General features: G+C 38.2%; 1 protein-coding gene across 2 annotated transcripts in view; it reads right to left on the bottom strand.

Annotated features, from left to right (window-relative positions):
- Positions 1–23,131, bottom strand: part of LOC104679664 (disintegrin and metalloproteinase domain-containing protein 32) — a 175,420-nt gene that overhangs the window by 87,016 nt on the left and 65,273 nt on the right. Inside the window, exon 11 of one of the 2 annotated variants that reach the window (XM_030937474.1) lies at positions 12,780–12,916. The exons of the other annotated variant lie outside the window; for it this stretch is intronic. Within the exon in view, the coding sequence (XP_030793334.1) occupies positions 12,780–12,916 (137 nt within the window). The remainder of the gene's footprint in view (positions 1–12,779; positions 12,917–23,131) is intronic. 2 annotated transcript variants of the gene reach the window in all.

The following is a 23,131-nucleotide window of genomic DNA, read 5'->3' on the forward strand; positions in this document are numbered from 1 at the left end:
GTAGCCTAGCTGGGAGAAATCCCCCACTAGGGGCAGTCTGACACCCCACACCTCACAGGGTGGAGTACACCCCTGAGAGGACACTTCCAAAGGAAGAATCAGACAGGTACACTCGCTGTTCAGCAATATTCTATCTTCGGCAACCTCTGCTGCTGATACCCAGGCAAACAGGGTCTGGAGTGGACCTCAAGCAATCTCCAACAGACCAACAGAGAGTCCTTCTGACTGTCAGAAGGAAAACTATCAAACAGGAAGGACACCTATACCAAAACCCCATCAGTTCGTCACCACCATCAAAGACCAGAGACAGATAAAACCACAAAGATGGGGAAGAAGCAGGGCAGAAAAGCTGGAAATTCAAAAAATAAGAGCGCATCTCCCCCTGCAAAGGAGCGCAGCCCATCACCAGCAACGGATCAAAGCTGGTCAGAGAATGACTTGGACGAGAGGAGAGAAGAAGGCTTCAGTCCATCAAACTTATCAGAGCTAAAGGAGGAATTACGTACCCAGCGCAAAGAAACTAAAAATCTTGAAAAAAGAGTGGAAGAATTGACAGCTAGACTCATTAATGCAGAGAAGATCATAAACGAAATGACAGAGATGAAAACCATGACACGAGAAATACGTGACAAATGCACAAGCTTCAGTAACCGACTCGATCAACTGGAAGAAAGAGTATCAGCGATTGAAGATCAAATGAATGAAATGAAGCGAGAAGAGAAACCAAAAGAAAAAAGAAGAAAAAGAAATGAGCAAAGCCTGCAAGAAGTATGGGATTACGTAAAAAGACCAAATCTACGTCTGATTGGGGTGCCTGAAAGTGAGGGGGAAAATGGAACCAAGTTGGAAAACACTCTTCAGGATATCATCCAGGAGAACTTCCCCAACCTAGTAGGGCGGGCCAACATTCAAATTCAGGAAATACAGAGAACGCCACAAAGATACTCCTCCAGAAGAGCAACTCCAAGACACATAATTGCCAGATTCACCAAAGTTGAAATGAAGGAAAAAATCTTAAGGGCAGCCAGAGAGAAAGGTCGGGTCACCCACAAAGGGAAGCCCATCAGACTAACAGCAGATCTCTCGGCAGAAACTCTACAAGCCAGAAGAGAGTGGGGGCCAATATTCAACGTTCTTAAAGAAAAGAATTTTAAACCCAGAATTTCATATCCAGCCAAACTAAGTTTCATAAGTGAAGGAGAAATAAAATCCTTTACAGATAAGCAAATGCTTAGAGATTTTGTCACCACCAGGCCTGCCTTACAAGAGACCCTGAAGGAAGCCCTAAACATGGAAAGGAACAACCGGTACCAGCCATCGCAAAAACTTGGCAAAATGTAAAGACCATCGAGGCTAGGAAGAAACTGCATCAACTAACGAGCAAAATAACCAGTTAATATCATAATGGCAGGATCAAGTTCACACATAACAATATTAACCTTAAATGTTAATGGACTAAATGCTCCAATGAAAAGACACAGACTGGCAAACTGGATAAAGAGTCAAGACCCATCAGTCTGCTGTATTCAGGAGACCCATCTCACATGCAGAGACATACATAGGCTCAAAATAAAGGGATGGAGGAAGATCTACCAAGCAAATGGAGAACAAAAAAAAGCAGGGGTTGCAATCCTAGTCTCTGATAAAACAGACTTTAAACCATCAAAGATCAAAAGAGACAAAGAAGGCCATTACATAATGGTAAAGGGATCAATTCAACAGGAAGAGCTAACTCTCCTAAATATATATGCACCCAATACAGGAGCACCCAGATTCATAAAGCAAGTCCTTAGAGACTTACAAAGAGACTTAGACTCCCATACAATAATAATGGGGGACTTCAACACTCCGCTGTCAACATTAGACAGATCAACGAGACAGAAAGTTAACAAGGATATCCAGGAATTGAACTCATCTCTGCACCAAGCGGACCTAATAGACATCTATAGAACTCTCCACCCCAAATCAACAGAATATACATTCTTCTCAGCACCACATCGCACTTATTCCAAAATTGACCACATAATTGGAAGTAAAGTACTCCTCAGCAAATGTAAAAGAACAGAAATTATAACAAACTGTCTCTCAGACCACAGTGCAATCAAACTAGAACTCAGGACTAAGAAACTCAATCAAAACCGCTCAACTACCTGGAAACTGAACAACCTACTCCTGAATGACTACTGGGTACATAACGAAATGAAAGCGGAAATAAAGATGTTCTTTGAAACCAATGAGAACAAAGATACAACATACCAGAATCTCTGGGACACATTTAAAGCAGTGTGTAGAGGGAAATTTATAGCACTAAATGCCCACAAGAGAAAGCAGGAAAGATCTAAAATTGACACTCTAACATCACAATTAAAAGAACTAGAGAGGCAAGAGCAATCACATTCAAAAGCTAGCAGAAGGCAAGAAATAACTAAGATCAGAGCAGAACTGAAGGAGATAGAGACACAAAAAACCCTCCAAAAAATCAATGAATCCAGGAGTTGGTTTTTTGAAAAGATCAACAAAATTGACAGACCGCTAGCAAGGCTAATAAAGAAAAAAAGAGAGAGGAATCAAATAGATGCAATAAAAAATGATAAAGGGGATATCACCACTGACCCCACAGAAATACAAACTACCATCAGAGAATACTATAAACGCCTCTACGCAAATCAACTAGAAAATCTAGAAGAAATGGATAATTTCCTGGACACTTACACTCTCCCAAGGCTAAACCAGGAAGAAGTTGAATCCCTGAATAGACCAATAGCAGGCTCTGAAATTGAGGCAACAATTAATAGCCTACCCACCAAAAAAAGTCCAGGACCAGATGGATTCACAGCTGAATTCTACCAGAGGTACAAGGAGGAGCTGGTACCATTCCTTCTGAAACTATTCCAATCAATAGAAAAAGAGGGAATCCTCCCTAACTCATTTTATGAGGCCAACATCATCCTGATACCAAAGCCTGGCAGAGACACAACAAAAAAAGAGAATTTTAGACCAATATCCCTGATGAACATTGATGCAAAAATCCTCAATAAAATACTGGCAAACCGGATTCAGCAGCACATCAAAAAGCTTATCCACCATGATCAAGTGGGCTTCATCCCTGGGATGCAAGGCTGGTTCAACATTCGCAAATCAATAAACGTAATCCAGCATATAAACAGAACCAAAGACAAGAACCACATGATTGTCTCAATAGATGCAGAAAAGGCTTTTGACAAAATTCAACAGCCCTTCATGCTAAAAACGCTCAATAAATTCGGTATTGATGGAACGTACCTCAAAATAATAAGAGCTATTTATGACAAACCCACAGCCAATATCATACTGAATGGGCAAAAACTGGAAAAATTCCCTTTGAAAACTGGCACAAGACAGGGATGCCCTCTCTCACCACTCCTATTCAACATAGTGTTGGAAGTTCTGGCTAGGGCAATCAGGCAAGAGAAAGAAATCAAGGGTATCCAGTTAGGAAAAGAAGAAGTCAAATTGTCCCTGTTTGCAGATGACATGATTGTATATTTAGAAAACCCCATCGTCTCAGCCCAAAATCTCCTTAAGCTGATAAGCAACTTCAGCAAAGTCTCAGGATACAAAATTAATGTGCAAAAATCACAAGCATTCTTATACACCAGCAACAGACAAGCAGAGAGCCAAATCAGGAATGAACTTCCATTCACAATTGCTTCAAAGAGAATAAAATACCTAGGAATCCAGCTTACAAGGGATGTAAAGGACCTCTTCAAGGAGAACTACAAACCACTGCTCAGTGAAATCAAAGAGGACACAAACAAATGGAAGAACATACCATGCTCATGGATAGGAAGAATCAATATCGTGAAAATGGCCATACTCCCCAAGGTTATTTATAGATTCAATGCCATCCCCATCAAGCTACCAATGACTTTCTTCACGGAATTGGAAAAAACTGCTTTAAAGTTCATATGGAACCAAAAAAGAGCCCGCATTGCCAAGACAATCCTAAGTCAAAAGGACAAAGCTGGAGGCGTCACGCTACCTGACTTCAAACTATACTACAAGGCTACAGTAACCAAAACAGCATGGTACTGGTACCAAAACAGAGATATAGACCAATGGAACAGAACAGAGTCCTCAGAAATAATACCGCACATCTACAGCCATCTGATCTTTGACAAACCTGAGAGAAACAAGAAATGGGGAAAGGATTCCCTATTTAATAAATGGTGCTGGGAAAATTGGCTAGCCATAAGTAGAAAGCTGAAACTGGATCCTTTCCTTACCCCTTATACGAAGATTAATTCAAGATGGATTAGAGACTTAAATGTTAGACCTAATACCATAAAAACCCTAGAAGAAAATCTAGGTAGTACCATTCAGGACATAGGCATGGGCAAGGACTTCATGTCTAAAACACCAAAAGCAACGGCAGCAAAAGCCATAATTGACAAATGGGATCTAATTAAACTAAAGAGCTTTTGCACAGCAAAAGAAACTACCATCAGAGTGAACAGGCAACCTACAGAATGGGAGAAAATTTTTGCAACCTACTCATCTGACAAAGGGCTAATATCCAGAATCTACAAAGAACTCAAACAAATATACGAGAAAAAAACAAACAACCCCATCAAAAAGTGGGGAAAGGATATGAACAGACATTTCTCAAAAGAAGATATTCATACAGCCAACAGACACATGAAAAAATGCTCATCATCACTGGCCATCAGAGAAATGCAAATCAAAACCACAATGAGATACCATCTCACACCAGTTAGAATGGCAATCATTAAGAAGTCAGGAAACAACAGGTGTTGGAGAGGATGTGGAGAAATAGGAACACTTTTACACTGTTGGTGGGATTGTAAACTAGTTCAACCATTATGGAAAACAGTATGGCAATTCCTCAAGGATCTAGAACTAGATGTACCATATGACCCAGCCATCCCACTACTGGGTATATACCCAAAGGATTATAAATTAGTCTACTACAAAGACACATGTACACGTATGTTTATTGCGGCACTATTCACAATAGCAAAGACTTGGAATCAACCCAAATGTCCATCTGTGACAGACTGGATTAAGAAAATGTGGCACATATACACCATGGAATACTATGCAGCCATAAAAAAGGATGAGTTTGCGTCCTTTGTAGGGACATGGATGCAGCTGGAAACCATCATTCTTAGCAAACTATCACAAGAAGAGAAAACCAAACACCGCATGTTCTCACTCATAGGTGGGAACTGAACAATGAGATCACTTGGACTCGGGAAGGGGAACATCACACACTGGGGTCTATCATGGGGAGGGGGGAGGGGGGAGGAGGGAGGGATTGCATTGGGGAGTTATACATGATATAAATGATGAATTGATGGGTGCTGACGAGTTGATGGGTGCAGCACACCAACATGGCATAAGTATACATATGTAACAAACCTGCACGTTATGCACATGTACCCTAGAACTTAAAGTATAATAAAAAAAAATAAAAAAAAATAAAAAAAAAAATAAAAAAAAAAAAGAAATCTATGAAATGTCTGAAAAAAATTCAAAATAATGATAATAAAGAAACTTAGTGAGACAAAACAGAGCACAGATAAATAATACAAAGAAATCAGGAAAACAATTCATAATTTCAATGAGAAATTTAACAAAGGGATAGATATCATAAGAAAGAACCAAACAGAGATCTTGAAATTGATTATTTCAATAAATAAAATTAAAAATACAAAAGAAAGTTTCCACAATAGACCAGACTAATCATAAGAAAGAATTTCTGAACTTGAAGATAGAGCTTTTTAAATAACCTGATCAGACAAATTATATACATAAATGACAGAAAGCCTACATGACATATGAAACACCATACAGGAACCAAATATTCAAATTTTGGGACTAGAAGAAGAAGAGATGTAAAGGCACAGAAGACTTATGTAAGGAATAATAGCTGAAACTCTCCAAAGTTTTGCAAGACATATAGACATCAAGATACAGGTAACAAAAATCTCGAAATATATTCAACCAAAAAGGTCTTGTTCAAAGCACATATAGTCAAACTATCAAAAGTAGAAAACAAAGAGAGAATTCTACAAACAGAAAGAGAAAAATGTCAAGTCACATATAAAGGAATACCCATGAGAATAACAGCAGATTTCTCAGCAGAAACCTTATAGGCCAGGAGAGAATGAAAGTACATATTCAAAGTACTGCAAGAAAACAACTATCAGCCAAGAATACTATATGCAGCAAAGCTATCCTTCAAAAATGAAGGAGAAATAAAATGTCTTTTCCAGACAAGAAAAAAAAACAAAGAATTTGTCACCACTAGACTAGTCCTATAAGAAATGCTGAAGAGAATCCTAAACCAGGAAGTAAAAGGAGAATAGCTACCATCATGAAAACACATACAAGTATGCAACTCACTGATAAAATAGATGAGAAGAAAAAAGGAGAAGAGAAAAAAAAAATAAAATGTTAAATGTTATCACGACCCAAATTATCTAATGTAAAGGTATACAATAAAAGAGGAAGAAAGGCTGAGTGCAGTGGTTCATGCCTGTAATCCCAGCACTTTGGAATGCCGAGGTGGGTGGATCACCTGAGGTCAGGAGTTCAAGACCAGCATGGCCAACATGGTGAAACCCCATCTCCACTAAAAATACAAAAATTAGCCAGGCATGGTGGTGCACACCTTTAGTCCCAGCTACTTGGGGTGCTGAGGCAGGAGAATCATTTGAACTTAGGAGGCAGAGGTTTCAGTGAGCCAAGATCACACCACTTTACTTCAGCCTGAGTGACAAAGTGAGACCCTGCCTAAAAAAAAAAAAAGGAAGAGTGAAAGAAAGAATATATCAAACAATCAGAAAACATTGACAAATGACAGGAGTAAGTCCTAATCTATCAATAATAATTTCAAATATAAATGGCTTTAATTCCTAAATTGAAAAATATAGACTGGTTGAAAGGATTTAAAAATATATATGCGGCCTACAAAAACTCACTTACATTGTAAAGACATGTAGACCAAAAGCGAAGGAATAGGAAAAAAAAACATTCTGGGCAAACAGAAACCAAAAGCATGAAAGGGTAGCTACACTGACTATTTATGTCAGAAAAAAAATAGATTATAGGACAAAACACATAAAAAGAAACAAAGTCTCCAATGATAAAGAGAACAATTCAGCAAGAGTATATAAAAATTATAAATATATATGCACCAAACACTGGAGCACCCAGATATATAAAACAAACATTATTAGAACTAAACAGAGAAATAGACCCCAATACAATAATAGTTGTTGACTTCAACACTCCACTTGAAGCACTGGACAGATCATCTAGACAGAAAATCAACAAAGACATCAGACAAGCAAATGCTGAGGGCATTAGTTACTATCAGATGTGCCTTACAAGAGCTCCTGAGAGAAGCACTAAATGTGGAAAGAAAAGACCATTACCAGCCACTACAAAAACACACTGAAATACACAGAACAGTGACACTATAAAGCAACCACACAAAAAACAAGTCTACAAAATAACCAGCTAACAACACGATGGCAGGATCAAATTCACACATATAAAAACTAACCTTTAATGTAAACAGGCTACATGTCCCAATTAAAAGGTATGGAGTGACAAGCTAGAAAAAGAAATAAGACCCAATGATATGCTATCTTCAAGAAAACCATCTCACATACAATGACATCCATAGGCTCAAAATAAAAGAATGGAGAAAAATCGACCAAGCAAATGGAGAACAGAAAAAAGCAGGTGTTGCAGTCCTAATTTCAGCCAAAACAGACTTTGAACTGACAAAGATAAAAAAAGACAAAGAAGGGCATAAAGGTTAGAAATGACAAAGGGGGTGTTACACTGACCCCACAGAAATTCTAATAACCATCAGAGACTACCACAAACACCTCTAGGCACACAAGCTAGGAAATCTAGAAGAAATGAATAAATTCTGGAACACATACAATCTCCTAAGACTGAACTAGCAAGAAATTAACTAGACCAATAACAAGTTCTGGAATTGAATCAATAATAAATAGCCAACTAATCGAAAGAGAAAACCCAAGACCAGATGGAGTCACAGCCAAATTCTACCAGATGGACAAAGAAGACCTGCTACCATTCCTGCTGAAACTCCTTCTTTACATCATATACATAAGTCAAGTCAAGATTGATTAAAGACTTAAATGTGAAGTTCAACATGTAAAAACCCTGGAAGACAACCTAGGCAATAATCATTCTGTACATAGGAACTGGCAAACATTTCATGGTGAAGACTCCAAAATCGATTACAACAAAAACAAAAATTGACAAATGGGATCTGATTAAACTAAAGAGCTTCTACACAGCAAAAGAAACAATCAACAGAGTAAACAAACAGCTTACAGAACAGGAGAAAATATTTTCAAACTATGTATCTGACAAAGGTCTAATATCCAGTATGTATAAGGAACCTAAACAAATTTACAAGAAAAAAAACAAACAACCCTATTAAAAAGTGGGCAAAGGACATGAATAGGCACTTTTTAAAAGAAGACATACATGCAGCCAACAAGCATATGAAAAAAAAAGCTCAATACCACTGATTATTCGAGAAATGCACATCAAAACTACAATGAGATACCATCTCATACCAATCAAAATGGTTATTAAAAAGTCAAAAAAAAAAAAAAAACAAATGCTGGTGAGGTTGTGGAGAAAAAGGAACACTTATACACTGTTGGTGGGAGTGTAAATTAGGTCAACCATTGTAGAAAACACTGTGGTGATTCCTCAAAAAGCTAAAAATAGAACTACCATTCAATCCAGCAATGTGATTACTGGGTATATACCCAAAAGAATATAAATCGTTCTATCATAAAGACTCATGCACGTATAATGTTCATTGCAGCACTATTCACAACAGCAAAGACATAAAGTCAACCTAAATGCTCATCATTGGCAGACCAGATAAAGACAATGCGGCACATACACACCATGGAATGCTATCCAACCATAAAAAGAATGAGATCATGTTTTTTGCAGGACAATGGATGGAGCTGGAGGACACTATCTTTAGCAAACTAACACAGGAAGAGATAACTAAATACCACATATCTGGTAGCTAAAGGATGAGAACACATAGACACATACAAAGGAACAACAGACACTGAGTCCTACTTGAGGGTAGAAGGTGGGAGGAGGGAGAGGATCAGAAAAAAGCAACTATTGGGTGCCAGGATTAGTACATGGGTGACAAAATAATCTGTACAACAAACCCCCATGACTCAAGTTTACCTATATAACAAACCTGCACAGGTACAACTGAACCTAAAATTAAAGTTTAAACACACACACACAAATAATCCTACTTAAAAGTGGGCAAAGGATTTGATTAGACATTTCTCAAAGGAAGACATACAAATTGCCAACCTGCTGTCTTTTCTGACATGAAAAAATATTCAGCATCAGTAATCATTGGAAATTTTTAAATCAAAACCACCATGAGATATGATCTCGCCCCAGTTAGAATGGCTATTATCAAACAATATAAAAACTAACAAATACTGGCAATGATGTTGAGAAAAGGCAACTCACATGCTGTTAGTGGGAATGTAAATTCATACAGCCTTGATAGGAAGTATTGTGGAGGTTTCTCAAAAAACTAGAACTAGAACTACAATACAAACCAGCAATCTTTGTACTTGGTATTTTTCCAAAGTAAAGGAAATCAGTATATTAGAAAGATACCTGAACCTTCATGTTTATTGCAGCACTATTCACAATAGACAAAACATGGAATAAACGTAAGTGTGAATCAATGGATGAATGAATAAAGAAAATGTGGTATACATCACAATGGAATACTATTCAACCATAAAAAAAAATGAGGTTTTTTCATTTGTAACAACAAGAATGGAACAGGAGGTCATCATGTTAAGTGGAAAAATTCAGGCACAGAAAGGCAAATATCACAATCCTCAATCATGTGCGGGACTTTAAAAGTTTAATTCATAAAGATATAGAGTAGGCACTTTGGGAGGCTGAGGCGGGCGGAACACGAGATCAGGAGTTCGAGACCATCCCAGCTAACATGGTGAAACCCCATCTCTACTAAAAATATAAAAACAAAATTAGCTGGGTGTGGTGGCGGGCGCCTGTAGTCCTAGCTACTCGGGAGGCTGAGGCAGGAGAATCCTGTGCACCCGGGAGGTGAAGCTTGCAGTGAGCCGAGATCGCAATACTGCACTCCAGCCTGGGCAACAGAGCGAGACTCCATCTCAAAAAAAAAGAGAGAGAGAGAGAGTAGAATGATACTTTCCAGAGACTGGGAAGAGTGGGTAGGGGAATGAAGAAAGGTTAGTTAATAAGTAGACACAGTTAGAATAAGTTCTAGCGTTCAATAGCAAAGTAGGGTGACTGTAATTAATGGTAACTTATTGTATATTTCAAAATAGCTAGAAGAGGAGATTTGATATTTTCAACGCAAAGAAATGATAAATGTTTGAGAGGATGGATATTCTAACTACCCTGATTTGATCATCACACAGGTATACAGATACGAAAATATCACATGTACCCAATAAATATGTATAATTATTATGTATCAATAGAATTTTTTCAATAATAAAAATACACTTAGACATAGTTTTACCCAAAAAAAAGATATAATGGAAGGAGCGCTTAAGTATAAAAATGAATTTAGTACAAATACATACTACTAATATTTTCTTGCTACTTAGTTTAAGTGAATGCCAATATATTAAGTCTTCTATATGAAGGAAGTGTAGACTATAGAATGAAACAAGGCTTTGAAATTAGATAAACTTGTTGACTAATACCAACCCTATGACTGATGAGGACTTAGTTAGGCAAAGTGATTAAATTATCTAAGTCTTAGTAGTTTCATCTGCATAATAGGGATAACGCTTGTCTACCTCATAGATAGGTGAGGCTGTGAGAATTAAGTATAATTAAATAAGTGAAGTATCTAATTTAATTATCTGACTTTTAATAGGTACCCAATAAATCACTGCTGGTATTACTGACACCTGCTAAAGTGTGTCTATTAATTAACTGTGTATCTAGTAAAAGTAGATCACTTTGGCTACTTATACTCCAGGGCTTTTTAATAAACACATTAAATTGAAATATGTAATTAATTACATGCTTTCTTTGAGAATTAACATAGAATAATGTGTGAGATGTACTGTGGATATGCAAAAGAGTTATACATGTGTGCTATTATTAGATTTTGTAAAAATTAATATAATACTCTACTCATACACAAGAGATTTGTAGGAAATTGGAGATTATATATGAAAGGTTTACTAATACAGGCTCAAAACCCAAGTCTGCCACAAACTAGCCATCTGACCATGAGTAATTATCCTTTTTATAACTTAGCTTTTCATCTGTAAAAATGGGAATAATAGGAACTGTCCTGTAGAGATATTGTGAGAATCAAGTAAGTTAATATATGTAAAGTGCTTGGAGTGGTCTCTAGAACATAGTAAGTACAATGTAAATATTTGTTCATCTTATTATCATTAATCCTAGGCTCTGGGTGACCTACACAAAACATATTGTCCTAGCATACTTGAAAATAGCTGGCCATATGAACAATGAGCCCAAAATAATTATTCTCATATTGTTGTGATAGATGAATGGATAGATAGATAGATAGATAGATAGATAGATAGATAGATAGATATAGATAGATAGATTTCATTTATCAATCTATATGGACATATGCATATCAATTATATATATACATATATGGATATGTGTGAGTATGTGTGTTTGGGTGTGTATATATACATATATACACACATTCCTTTTAGAGCTAATTTGTAATACAATTGCATGTGTGTATATATATATATATATATATGAAATATGTTGAGTTTGAGCTATATTTATGGGTATGTATGTTGAGTTTGGGTTATTTTTAGAACATAAAAATTAACCCTTAAGAGGTGCTTAGGAGTACCCATAAAAATAATATGTTTTCAAAATTTAATGTCTTATTTTCACTTTTGACCTTTGACTGTTCTTCAGTAATGAATGGGTTACTCACATCATAGGCCATATCTACAAACAGAAAAACTACAAAATGCTAATGACACCTGCTGTAGTTCTTGTCTGATATACCATTTGGGGAAGATTAATAAGTTTAGAAATCACTGTAGCTAATCAATCACATACTTATAGAATTCTACAGTTTAGAAAACCTTTTCCTATTTCACTTTTTTTCTTTTATTCTTATATCACCCTGTGAAATAAAAGAATAGGCATAATTATTCCCATTTAAAGATGAGAAAAGTAAACCTAGGCAAAGTCAAGTAATTTATCCAAAGTCACACAAATATATATATAAATACATATATAAACATATATATGTATTTATATATATATATATATTTGTCTCCAACTAGGACTTCTTACTCTTTTGAATGTTAAGGATTTTTTTTTCATAAAATCAGACTATTCTAAAAGCAAAACCAAAAATACCTCGTCTAAAACAAAGGCCACTTATTATGTTCTGCTGAAATATTTTTAAAGATCCTTACTAAGTGCTTTCATATTCTTTTGCTAATATATCTTGCAGATTGGATTTGTTATCCTGATTGTCCTTAATTTATACTTTATACTACTTTTACATTTAAAATTACATGTTTATACTTTGTAGTGAACTTGGCCCATTGATAGCTAATTTGTGCTTTAAGTAAATAGTAAATTTTCACACTCTGAATATTTAAAATGAAATAAACATAAGCAATAAATATTTTGTTAAAACTTACAAAGCTTCTGGATTCATTATGCAGATGGATTCTGAACATCGACATTTCTTTGGATCATCATATGATATTCCCAGACTGAGTGCCAGCATCTGGGTGACAATAACTGAAAATGCCTCCAGAGTTATCTCCTTGGGGTACTATAATAACAACAAAGAAAATTCTAAGGAAAGATAATTCTCTAAAGGGTGGTAAAAAATAATTTTCTGATTATGAATATTTTGTTGTTTTATTAAATGAAAAAGAATTAGGGAGATATGGATCCTTGAACAGGTGAGAAGCTGAAGCTCTTCTTATGAAGTTTTCCTGAGATAGAAGCATATTGAGTGTATGCCAAGCTTTGTGATAATGTAACAACTGGACACCTAATTCTTAGGTAGTTACTATCAATAGACAAAAGAATTGTTTTGATAAAGAAAATATACATTACACTGTTGGTTATATAGACCAGAATCTTCAACTCACCTAACTTCTTACAATAGCTCTAATACTCATTTTGGATAATCCATATCATCTTCCCCAACCCCCAGTTCATGAAATGGCCATTAACCAAATTGCCCAATTTAAGTGCTCACCCTGCTGCCTACTAGGAACCTCATTGACATAGTGACTAGTATGAAAAGAAGCCACAGAAAACAGATCCTTCAGATGGCACTATTGGATTAGGTTGTTCATATATTTAACACAGATAATTTCCTTGCGAAAAAGAAATGGGGCATTGGTAATTTATGGTATGAAATGACATCATGATTTCTCAAATTATTACCAAAGCTGGCATAGGATATGATGCAGGAGGAGGAAGATAAAGGCATTTAATTGTTATGGTGACAATAGGGATAATAAAGATTTTGGGGTCAACTAATTTCTTATAAGAGCCCTAAAGGATGCATATAATGAAGAATAGAAAGGGAATACTGCAAATGAGCAATGGAAAATGCAAACGGGGAATCAGAAAGCCTCTGCAGCAGCAATGAAGTAACTCGTGTAGTCATGGATTGACATGGCTGAGGACCAAGCTGGAACCCACCAGATTTGGTGGGAAAAGCATTAGAATCTGAAACTTGGGAGGCAAACAATTGGAATAACATCTCTTTACTTCCCTTGCCAGCAGAGGAAGCCCTCTCCAAACAATGAGAGAGCCCCTGCATTTAAAAAAAAAAAAAAAAAAAAAAAAAAAGGTTTAATGACGATAGCTGGAACATTAGTCTCACTACCCCACATTGCCTCTAGGTCCAAATCAAGAATTAATTCTCAACATGGTCTTGAAGGAGAAGTATCAATGTACTGCTCTGGAAGGGGATAATTTATACTTTGAAAGGGATTAATCAGACAGTATGAAATCGAAGGCTGTACTGGAACAAATTTATTGTAATTCATGACTCACCTGGGATTTTGTATTTAATATGCCAAGTAAAAGCAGGAGTCATGTTAACTGAAGTTAGACTTAACGGGAGCCTACTGTCAGTAAGGTCAAAATAATGGAGCTTTCCTGGCATACTGTATGGTGAAAAAGTGCTGAGTTTCAGGAATATGGTAATATTGAATGAATCTACTGTGTGAAACCTGTTGGGTAACTACCCTTGATCAAACATTCAATGAGAGCTGGGAGGATATTTCCTTCAAGACACTTGGAAATGCTTTGCTGAAAGACACACCAATATCATCAAAAATCTCTGCTGGTTGTTGTTTTGTAGACTGGAGATGACGGTAGCACATAATGCAGTGGATCTTGGAGTTTCACTCTTGCTGCCTAGCATGGAGTGCAATGGCATGATCTTGGCTCACTACAACCTCCACCTCCTGGGTTCAAGTGATTCTCCTGCCTCAGCCTCTCAAATAGCTGAGATTACAGGCACCTACCACTATGCCTGGCTAATTTTTGTATTTTTAGTAGAGACAGGGTTTTGCCATGTTGCCCAGGCTGGTCTCAAACTCCCGACCCTCAAGTGGTCCACATGCCTCAGCCTCCCAAAGTGCTGGGATTACAAGCATGAGCCACCACGCCCAGCCGCAACAGGAACACTGGGACCAGGAGTGTTACAGGCCATGTGGCACGGCTTAACTGAGACAAGGTAGGTGCAATTACCACCCCAAGCTAAAGGGGCTTACATACTATCAAAGGTGTTTTGACCTACAGGGATTATGATAATTATTTCAGGGACCCTAAAAATAAAATATATGAGCATCATACTGAAGGTTTTCTTGACATTCTACGTCTGGTGGCAAAAACTTAACATGAGTTGCTGTGATGCAGATTCCCAGACCTAAATCAATTCACAACCTCAGGGATTCTCAACTAAGAGAGTACCTTTAAAGAAGGAACCTGCCATACAGATGAAACTGTGACTATTCCTCCAAGCCTTCCACAGAGGGACCTGTAGCTATTCACTAGAATAACTGTGCATGCAGGAAAAGAAAATAGCTAGGACTTCTGGTGCTTATTGGATTCTGAATCAGAACTAAAGTTATCCTGAAAAACTGAATACCACCTTAATCTACTGGTCCAAGTGCAGCCTTATGGAGGTCAAGTAGTCAGAAGAAACTTGTTTCAAGTTCATCTAACAGTACATCCAAAAGAACTTCAGATATGTCCTACTATTATTTTCCAAATCCCAGAATTATGGCTGGAATAGAAATACTAGCACATATTGTCTGCTGACCAATGGAGTGAGACATATTATTGACAGGGAGGGCCAAGAGGAAGTGCCTGGAACTGCTCCCAAGATGATAAATCAAGAGTAATATGGCATCCCTTAGGGAATTGCATACTGCATATATTAGCGTCACCATTAAAGTTTGAAATTGTAGGAGTAATGATGCATGTCACATAATCATTTAACTTGTTTGTTTGCCTGGTGCAAAAGATAGATAATGACTGTAAATTATCCTCTGAAACTGATCTGGCTTTCTATATATCTAGGGCACTCTACCTGCCATCAACAGAAGCCAGTGATGAGCCTCCACCATAGCACTATGCCCCTGTTGGATTAGCCAGTCAACTGGAGATGGGTTTATTACAGTGGACTGCTCATTCATTGAAGGAGCAATGATTTGTCCTCGTGTATCCCAGGTATGGATTTTCCTTGCCTGTCTGCAGTGATTCTAAAGCACCACATTCTTGTGCTTGAAGAATGTCTTCTGTATCACCACACAATATTGTTTCTGACCAGGGTCACATCTTGTGGCCTAGTATTTATAGAAATGGGTTCATTACTACAAGATTTACTCATCACATGTCCTGTAACACAGAAGCAACAAGACTATAATGGCTGGCTAAAGATTCAATTGTGGCCCCAGCTAAGGAACAACATCCAGAGAGGTAGGAAGGATGTCACTAATGATTTTTTAAATATCCTAAAGCAGCAGCCAAAACTTTGTGCCATTTCTCCCGTAGCCATTAGGCTTGAGTCTGAGAACAGAGTGAGTGTTGATGAGGAAAAATGGGATGGGAATTGCTAGATCAGTTGCATACTAGCTGGCAAAGGCTGTGGTGACTTACTATACTATATTGGGAATATACTATGTTGGGAATAGCCCCAGGCTGGTGTGGCACTGCATGCAGAGTTACTCTGGGCCTATGGTTTCTGGTATGGTAGGGGTGAATCAGAGGCAGGCATTTAACTTCCCCACCATTCTGGGACCATTTGTGAGAGGCTCACTCCTGTCTCATCACACAGGAATCACTGGGAGTGCTGGTAGGGTTAAGCCATCTGGGGTCAGTTGGAGATGAAAAACAGTGGTGGGGCTCACAGTGATGAGCACATGATTCTTTGGGGTTGCTCTTCATTCTGGCCCACGGAAGTGCCACACCAGAGAGACTAGCTAACAGCATCACGCTGCAGGAAACACGATACAGATTCCAAACATACAAAAATACTGCCTAGCCAGGGAAAACAACCTACAATACTGCTCCATCAGAAACAATCACAGAACCCAGCCAGTATCCCCACCTGATGGTAGAGTCCAGCCAGTGGTCTCACTAGACCACAGAGCACAGCCACCTATACCATTTGACCTCAGAGTACTGGGAAGCAACCAATCCCAATTAGAGAACCTAACACCAAGGTCTGCCTATCCACGGTTGTAACCAATGACACCCAGAATCCCAGGTTACAGTAAAAGTAAAGGTCTGTTACCAGAAAAGAATATGTGCAAAAGCTAGAAGAGGTGACCATCTCCTCAAATGCATAGAGATACAAGGATTATGAAAAATCAGGAAAATATGACATCACAAAAAGAAACTAATAAAGCTCCTGCAGTGTACCCAGAAGAAAGGAGATTTATGAAATGACTGACAAAGAATTCAAAATAATCCTCTTCTGGGAGATGTTGGTCAAAGAATGGATATTTAAAGATAGATAGGAAGAATACATTCAGGAGTTCTATTGTACAGCTTGGTAACTACAATTAATGATGATAAATTGTATTCTTAAAAAATGCTAAGAGAGTGGATGTTAAGCATTCTCACCATAAAAATGATAAGTATGTGAGGCAATGTATTTGTTAGCTAGATTTAACCATTCTACAGTGTATATAGTCTTCAAAACATCACGTGCATGGTAAAGGCAGATAATTTTATATGTCAATTTAAAAAATAAATGAATTTGAAATAAAAGAGAAAACAATCATTCTCTGCTCACATAGTCATGAATCTTTGTTCCTTTTTTTATCTTGTGAAACCACAAGTTTATCTAGTGAAAACCACATTTTCACTATTCCTAATTTCCTTATTAACTTCTCTCTTTCACTCATCAGTTCAAATTCCTTTACATACACCCTCAATTTCCTCGCCATCTTTTCACTTCATAATGACTTGGCAAAAATATGATACATCAGTCTTCAAAATGCTGAGGTAGGAAGATGTTAGGACAAAGATTCTATACCTATCCCAATTATCAATCAAATGTTAAGACAAAATAAAAGTGTTTTCATTGAAGGGGGTAGGGCCAAGATGGCTGATTAGAGGCAGCTACAGTCCCCAGCTCTCATGGAAAGGAATGAAAACGGCAAGCGAATTCTGCACTTTCAACTGAGGAATCCAGGTTCTTACATTGGGACTGACCAGGCAGACAGCTTGACCCACGGAGAGCAAGGAAAAGCAGGGTGGGGTGATGGCCCGCCCAGGAGTGGTATGCAGCCAGGGGAGCCCCCATCCCCAGCGAAGGGAAGTGATGAGTGATTGTGCAGCCCCACCTGGAAAACCGTGCTTTTCCCATGGCTCTTTGCAAACCATGGATCAGGAGATCCCCTCACGAGCCCACTCCACCAGGGCCTTGGGTCCAAAGCACAGAGCTGTGTGGAGCCTCAGGGAAGCAGCCATTTGGGCACACATGGACACCCAGGAGTTTTGAATATCCTAGCCCCAGGAATTCCTGCCAGATGGGAGATGGGTTCATGCATTCCAGTAGGCAGGGAGCCAAGCAGTGTCGTTCTGCAGGCCCCACTTCCACAGCATCGCACAAGTTAAGACCCACTGGCTTGGAATTCGAGCCAGCCAACAGCAGCAGGCTAGAGACTGACTGAAACGGACTGAGTTCCTTGGGGAAGAAGCAGCCACATCTCTGTGCTTCGAGTTGGGCCATTGTAGCCTGCTGTCTCTGGATACTCCAGGTGGTCCAGACCAGAGCTCTGATCTCTCCCTGGGATGGAGCTTCCAGGGGGAAGTGGTGGCCATAGTCTCTGTGGTTCAGCTGACTATGCCTTTCCAGCCTGCTGGCTCTAGAGAGTCTGGGTGGTCTAGATGAGGGGGGCTCCCCCAAACACAGCACATCTGCTCTGTGAAGGGGCAGCCAGACTGCTTCTTTAAGCGGGTCCCTGATCCCATTCCTCCTGACTGGGTGAGACCTCCTACAGACACCACCTACAGGAGTACATGGGCTGGTATAAGGTCAGTGCCCTCCTGGGATGGAGCTCATAGAGAAAGAAGCAGGCTGCCATCTTTGCTGTTTCCTAGCCTTCATTGGTGATACCTCCAGGTGCAGGAGACAGTGAGGCAACTAGGGTCTGGAATGAACCCCCAGCAAACTGCAGCAGCCCTATGAAAGAGTGGCCTGACAGTTAAAAGGAAAAACAAACAGAAAGCAACAACAACATCAACAAAAAGAGGCCCCACAAAAACCCCATTCGAAGGTCAGCAACCTCAAAAATCAAAGGTAGATAGCCCATAAAGATGAGAAAAATCAATGCAAAAACACTGAAAACTCAAAAAGCCAGAATGTCTCTGCTCCTCCAAATGAACCCAACATCTCAGCAGCAAGGGCACAGAACTGGGCTGAGGCAGAGATGACTGAAATGACAGAAGTACAGAAGTAATCTTCAGAAGGTGGGTAATAACAAACTTTGTTGTGCTAAGGGAGAAAGTTCTAACCCAATGCAAAGAAGCTAGCCATCATAATAAAACAATACAGGAGCAGATAAACAGAATAGCCAGTTTATAAAGGATCATAACTGAACTGATGGAGGTGAAAAACCCAACACAAGAAATTCACAATGCAATCACAAGTATCAATAGCAGAATAGACCAAGAGGAGGAAAGAATAGCAGAGCTTGAAGACTATCTTTCTGAAAAAGACATTCAGGCAAGAACAGAAAAAAAGAAGGAAAAGGAACTAACAAAACCTCTGAGAAATATGAGATTATATAAAAAGACTGAACCTACAACTGATTGAGGTACCTGAAAGAGACGGGGAGAACAGAACCAAGTTGGAAAACAGACTTCAGGATATCATCCAGGAGAACTTCCTCAACCTAACAAGACAGACCAACATTCAAATTCAGGAAATCCAGAGAACCCCAGTAAGATACTCCATGAGAAACTCAGCCCCAAGACACATAATCATCAGATTCACCAAGGTCAAACTGAAAGTAAAAAAAAATGTTAAGGCAGTCAGATGGAAAGGCCAGGTCACCTACAAAGGGAAGTCCATCAGATTAACAGCAGACTTTTCAGCGGAAACCTTGCAAGCCAGAAGAGATTGGGGGCCAATATTCAACATTCTCATAGAAAAGAATTTTCAACCCAGAATTTCGTATTCAGCCAAACTAAGCTTCATTAGCAAAAGAGAAATAAGATCCTTTTCAGACAAGCAAATGCTGAGGGAATACATCACCACCAGACCTGCCTCACAAGAGCTCCTGAAGGAAGCACTAAATATGAAAATGAAAAACAATTATCAGCCACTACCAAAACTGAAGTACACAGATCAGTACACAGATCAGTAACACTATGAAGCAACCACATAAAAAAGTCTGCAAAATAACCAACTAGTATTGTGATGACAGGATCAAATTCACACAGAACAATATTAACCTTAAATGTAAATAGGTTAAATGTATATAGGCTAAATGCCCCAATTAAAAGACACAAATGACAAGATGAATAAAGAGTCAAGACCCATTGGTATACTGCCTTCAAGATACCCATCTCACGTGCAAAGACACATAGGCTCAAAATAAAGGGATAGCCGGGAGCAATCACTCCAGCCTGTAATCCCAGCACTTTGGGAGGCCAAGGTGGGCAGATCACTTGAGGTCAAGAGTTCAAGACCAGCATGGCCAACATGGTGAAATCCTGTCTCTACTAAAAATACAAAAAATTAGCCAAGTGGTGGCATGTGCCTGTAATCCCAGTTACTTGGAAGGCTGAGGCAAGAGAAGCTCTTGAACCTGGGAAGCAGAGGTTGCAGTGAGCCGAGATCATGCCATGGCACTCCAGCCTGGGCAATAGAGTGAGACTCCTGTCTCCAAAAAAACAAAAAAAAAAAAGGAAGAGATGAAGAAAAACTTACCAAGCAAATGGAAAACAGAAAAAAGTTGGAGTTGCAATCCTAGTTTCTTACAAAACAGACTTTAAACCACCAAAAAAGACAAAGAAAGGCATTACATAATGGTAAAGGGTTCAATTCAACAAGAAGAGCTGACTATCCTAAATATATAAGCACCCGATAAAGGAGCACCCAAATTCATAAAGCAGGTTCTTAGAGACCTACAAAGAGACTTAGACTCCCACACAATAATAGTGGGAGATTTTAACACCTCACTGACAATATTAGACAAATCATTGAGACAGAAAATGAACAAAGATATACAGGACTTGAACTCAGCTCTGGATCAAGCGGACCTGATAGATATCTACAGAAATCTCCATCCAAAATCAAGAGAATATACATTCTTCTCATCACCACATGGCACTTACTGTAAAATCAATCACATAATCAAAAGTAAAACACTCCTTAGCAAATGCAAAAGAACTGTAATCATAACAGTCTCTCAAATCACAGTACAATCAAATTAGAACTCAAAATTAAGAAACTCACTTGAAACTACACAACCACATAGACATTGAACAACATGCTCCTGAAGGACTCCTGGGTAAATAATGGAATTAAGGCAGATATCAAGAAGTTCTTAGAAACTAATGAGAACAAAGAGACAACATACTGGGACACATGCTAAAGCCATGTTAAGAGAGAAATCCACAGGACTAAATGGCTACATCAAAAAGCTAGATATATCTCAAACCAACAACCTAACATGCCAACTAAAAGAACAAGAGAACCAAAAGCAACCAAACCCCTAAGCTAGCAGAAGACAAGAAATAACCAAGATTAGAGCAGAACTGAAGGAGATAGAGACACAAAAAAACCTTCAAAAAATCAATGAATCCAGGAGCTGATTTTTTGAAAAAAATAATAAAATAGATAAACCAGTAGCTAGACTAGTAAAGAAGAAAAGAGAGAAGAATCAAATAGATACAATCATAAATGATAAGGGGGATATCACCATGGACCCCATAGAAATACAAACAATCATCAGAGAATACTATAAACACCTCTATGCACAGAAACGAGAAAATCTAGAAGAAATGGATAAATTATTGGACATATAACACCCTCCCAAGACTGAACCAGCAAGAAACTGAATCCCTGAATAAACAAATAATGAATTCTGAAATGGAGGCAGAACTAATGAATAGTTCTAATAATACTAATCAAAAAAAGCCCAGGACCAGATGAATTTACAGCTAACATTCTACCAGAGGTAGAAAGAAGAGCTGGTACCATTTTTACTGAAACTATTCCAAACAATTGAAAAGAAGAGACTCCTCCCCAATTCATTTTATGAACCCAGCATCATCCTGATATCAAAACCTAGCAGAAATACAACAAAAAAAGAAAACTTCAGGCCAATATCTCTGATGAACATCGATGCAAAAATCCTCAATAAAATACTGGCAAACTGAATCCAGCTGCACATCAAAAAGCTTATCCACTATGATCAACTTGGCTTCATCCCCAGGATGCAAGGTTGGTTTCACCATACACAAATCAATAAATGTGATTCATCACATAAACAGAACTAAAGACAAAAACCACATGATTATCTCAATAGATGCAGAAAAGTCATTTGGAAAAAATTTTCATGTTAAAATCTCTCAGTAGACTAGGTATTGAAAGAATGAACATAACTCAAAATATTAAGAACCATCTACGGAAAACCCAAAGCCAATGTCATACTGAATGGGCAAAAGCTGGAAACATTCCCCTTATAAACTGGCACAAGACAAGGATGCCCTCTCTCACCATTCCTATTCAACATAATACTGGAAGTTCTGGCCAGGACAATAAGGCAAAATTTTTTTTTAAAAAAAAAAAGGGAATTCAAATAGAAAGAGAGGAAGTCATATTGTCTTCATTTGCAGATGACATGATCCTATACCTAGAAAACCTCATCCTCTCAGCCCAAAAGCTCCTTAAGCTAATATGCAACTGCAGCAAAGTCTCAGGATACAAAATCAATGTGCAAAAATAACTAGTATTCCTACACCAACAACAGAAAAGCAGAGAGCAAAATCATGAATGAACTCCCACTCACAGTTGCTACAAAGAGAATAAAATACGTAGGAATACAGCTAACAAGAGAAGTGAAGGACCTCTTCAAGAGAACTACAAACCACTGCTCAAGAAAATTAGAGAGGACACAAACAATTGAAAAATATTCCATATTCATAAATAGAATCAATATCATGAAAATGGCCATATTGCCTAAAGCAATTTATAGATTGATTCAATGCTATTTCCATTAAACTACCATTGACATTCTTTGCAGAATTAGAAAAAAAAAACTATTTTAAAAATCATATGGGACGAAAAAAGAGTTCAAATAGCCAAGACAATCCCAAGAAAAAAGAACAAAGCTGGAGGCATCACACTACCCAACTTCAAACTATACTACAAGGCTACAGTAACCAAAACAGCATGGTAGTAGTACAAGAACAGACACAGACCAATGGAACAGAACAGAGAACTCAGAAATAAGACCACACACCTACAATCATCTGATCTTCAACAGACCTG

This window comes from Rhinopithecus roxellana, chromosome 9 (genome assembly GCF_007565055.1).
Source record: "Rhinopithecus roxellana isolate Shanxi Qingling chromosome 9, ASM756505v1, whole genome shotgun sequence".
Lineage (NCBI taxonomy): Eukaryota > Metazoa > Chordata > Mammalia > Primates > Cercopithecidae > Rhinopithecus > Rhinopithecus roxellana.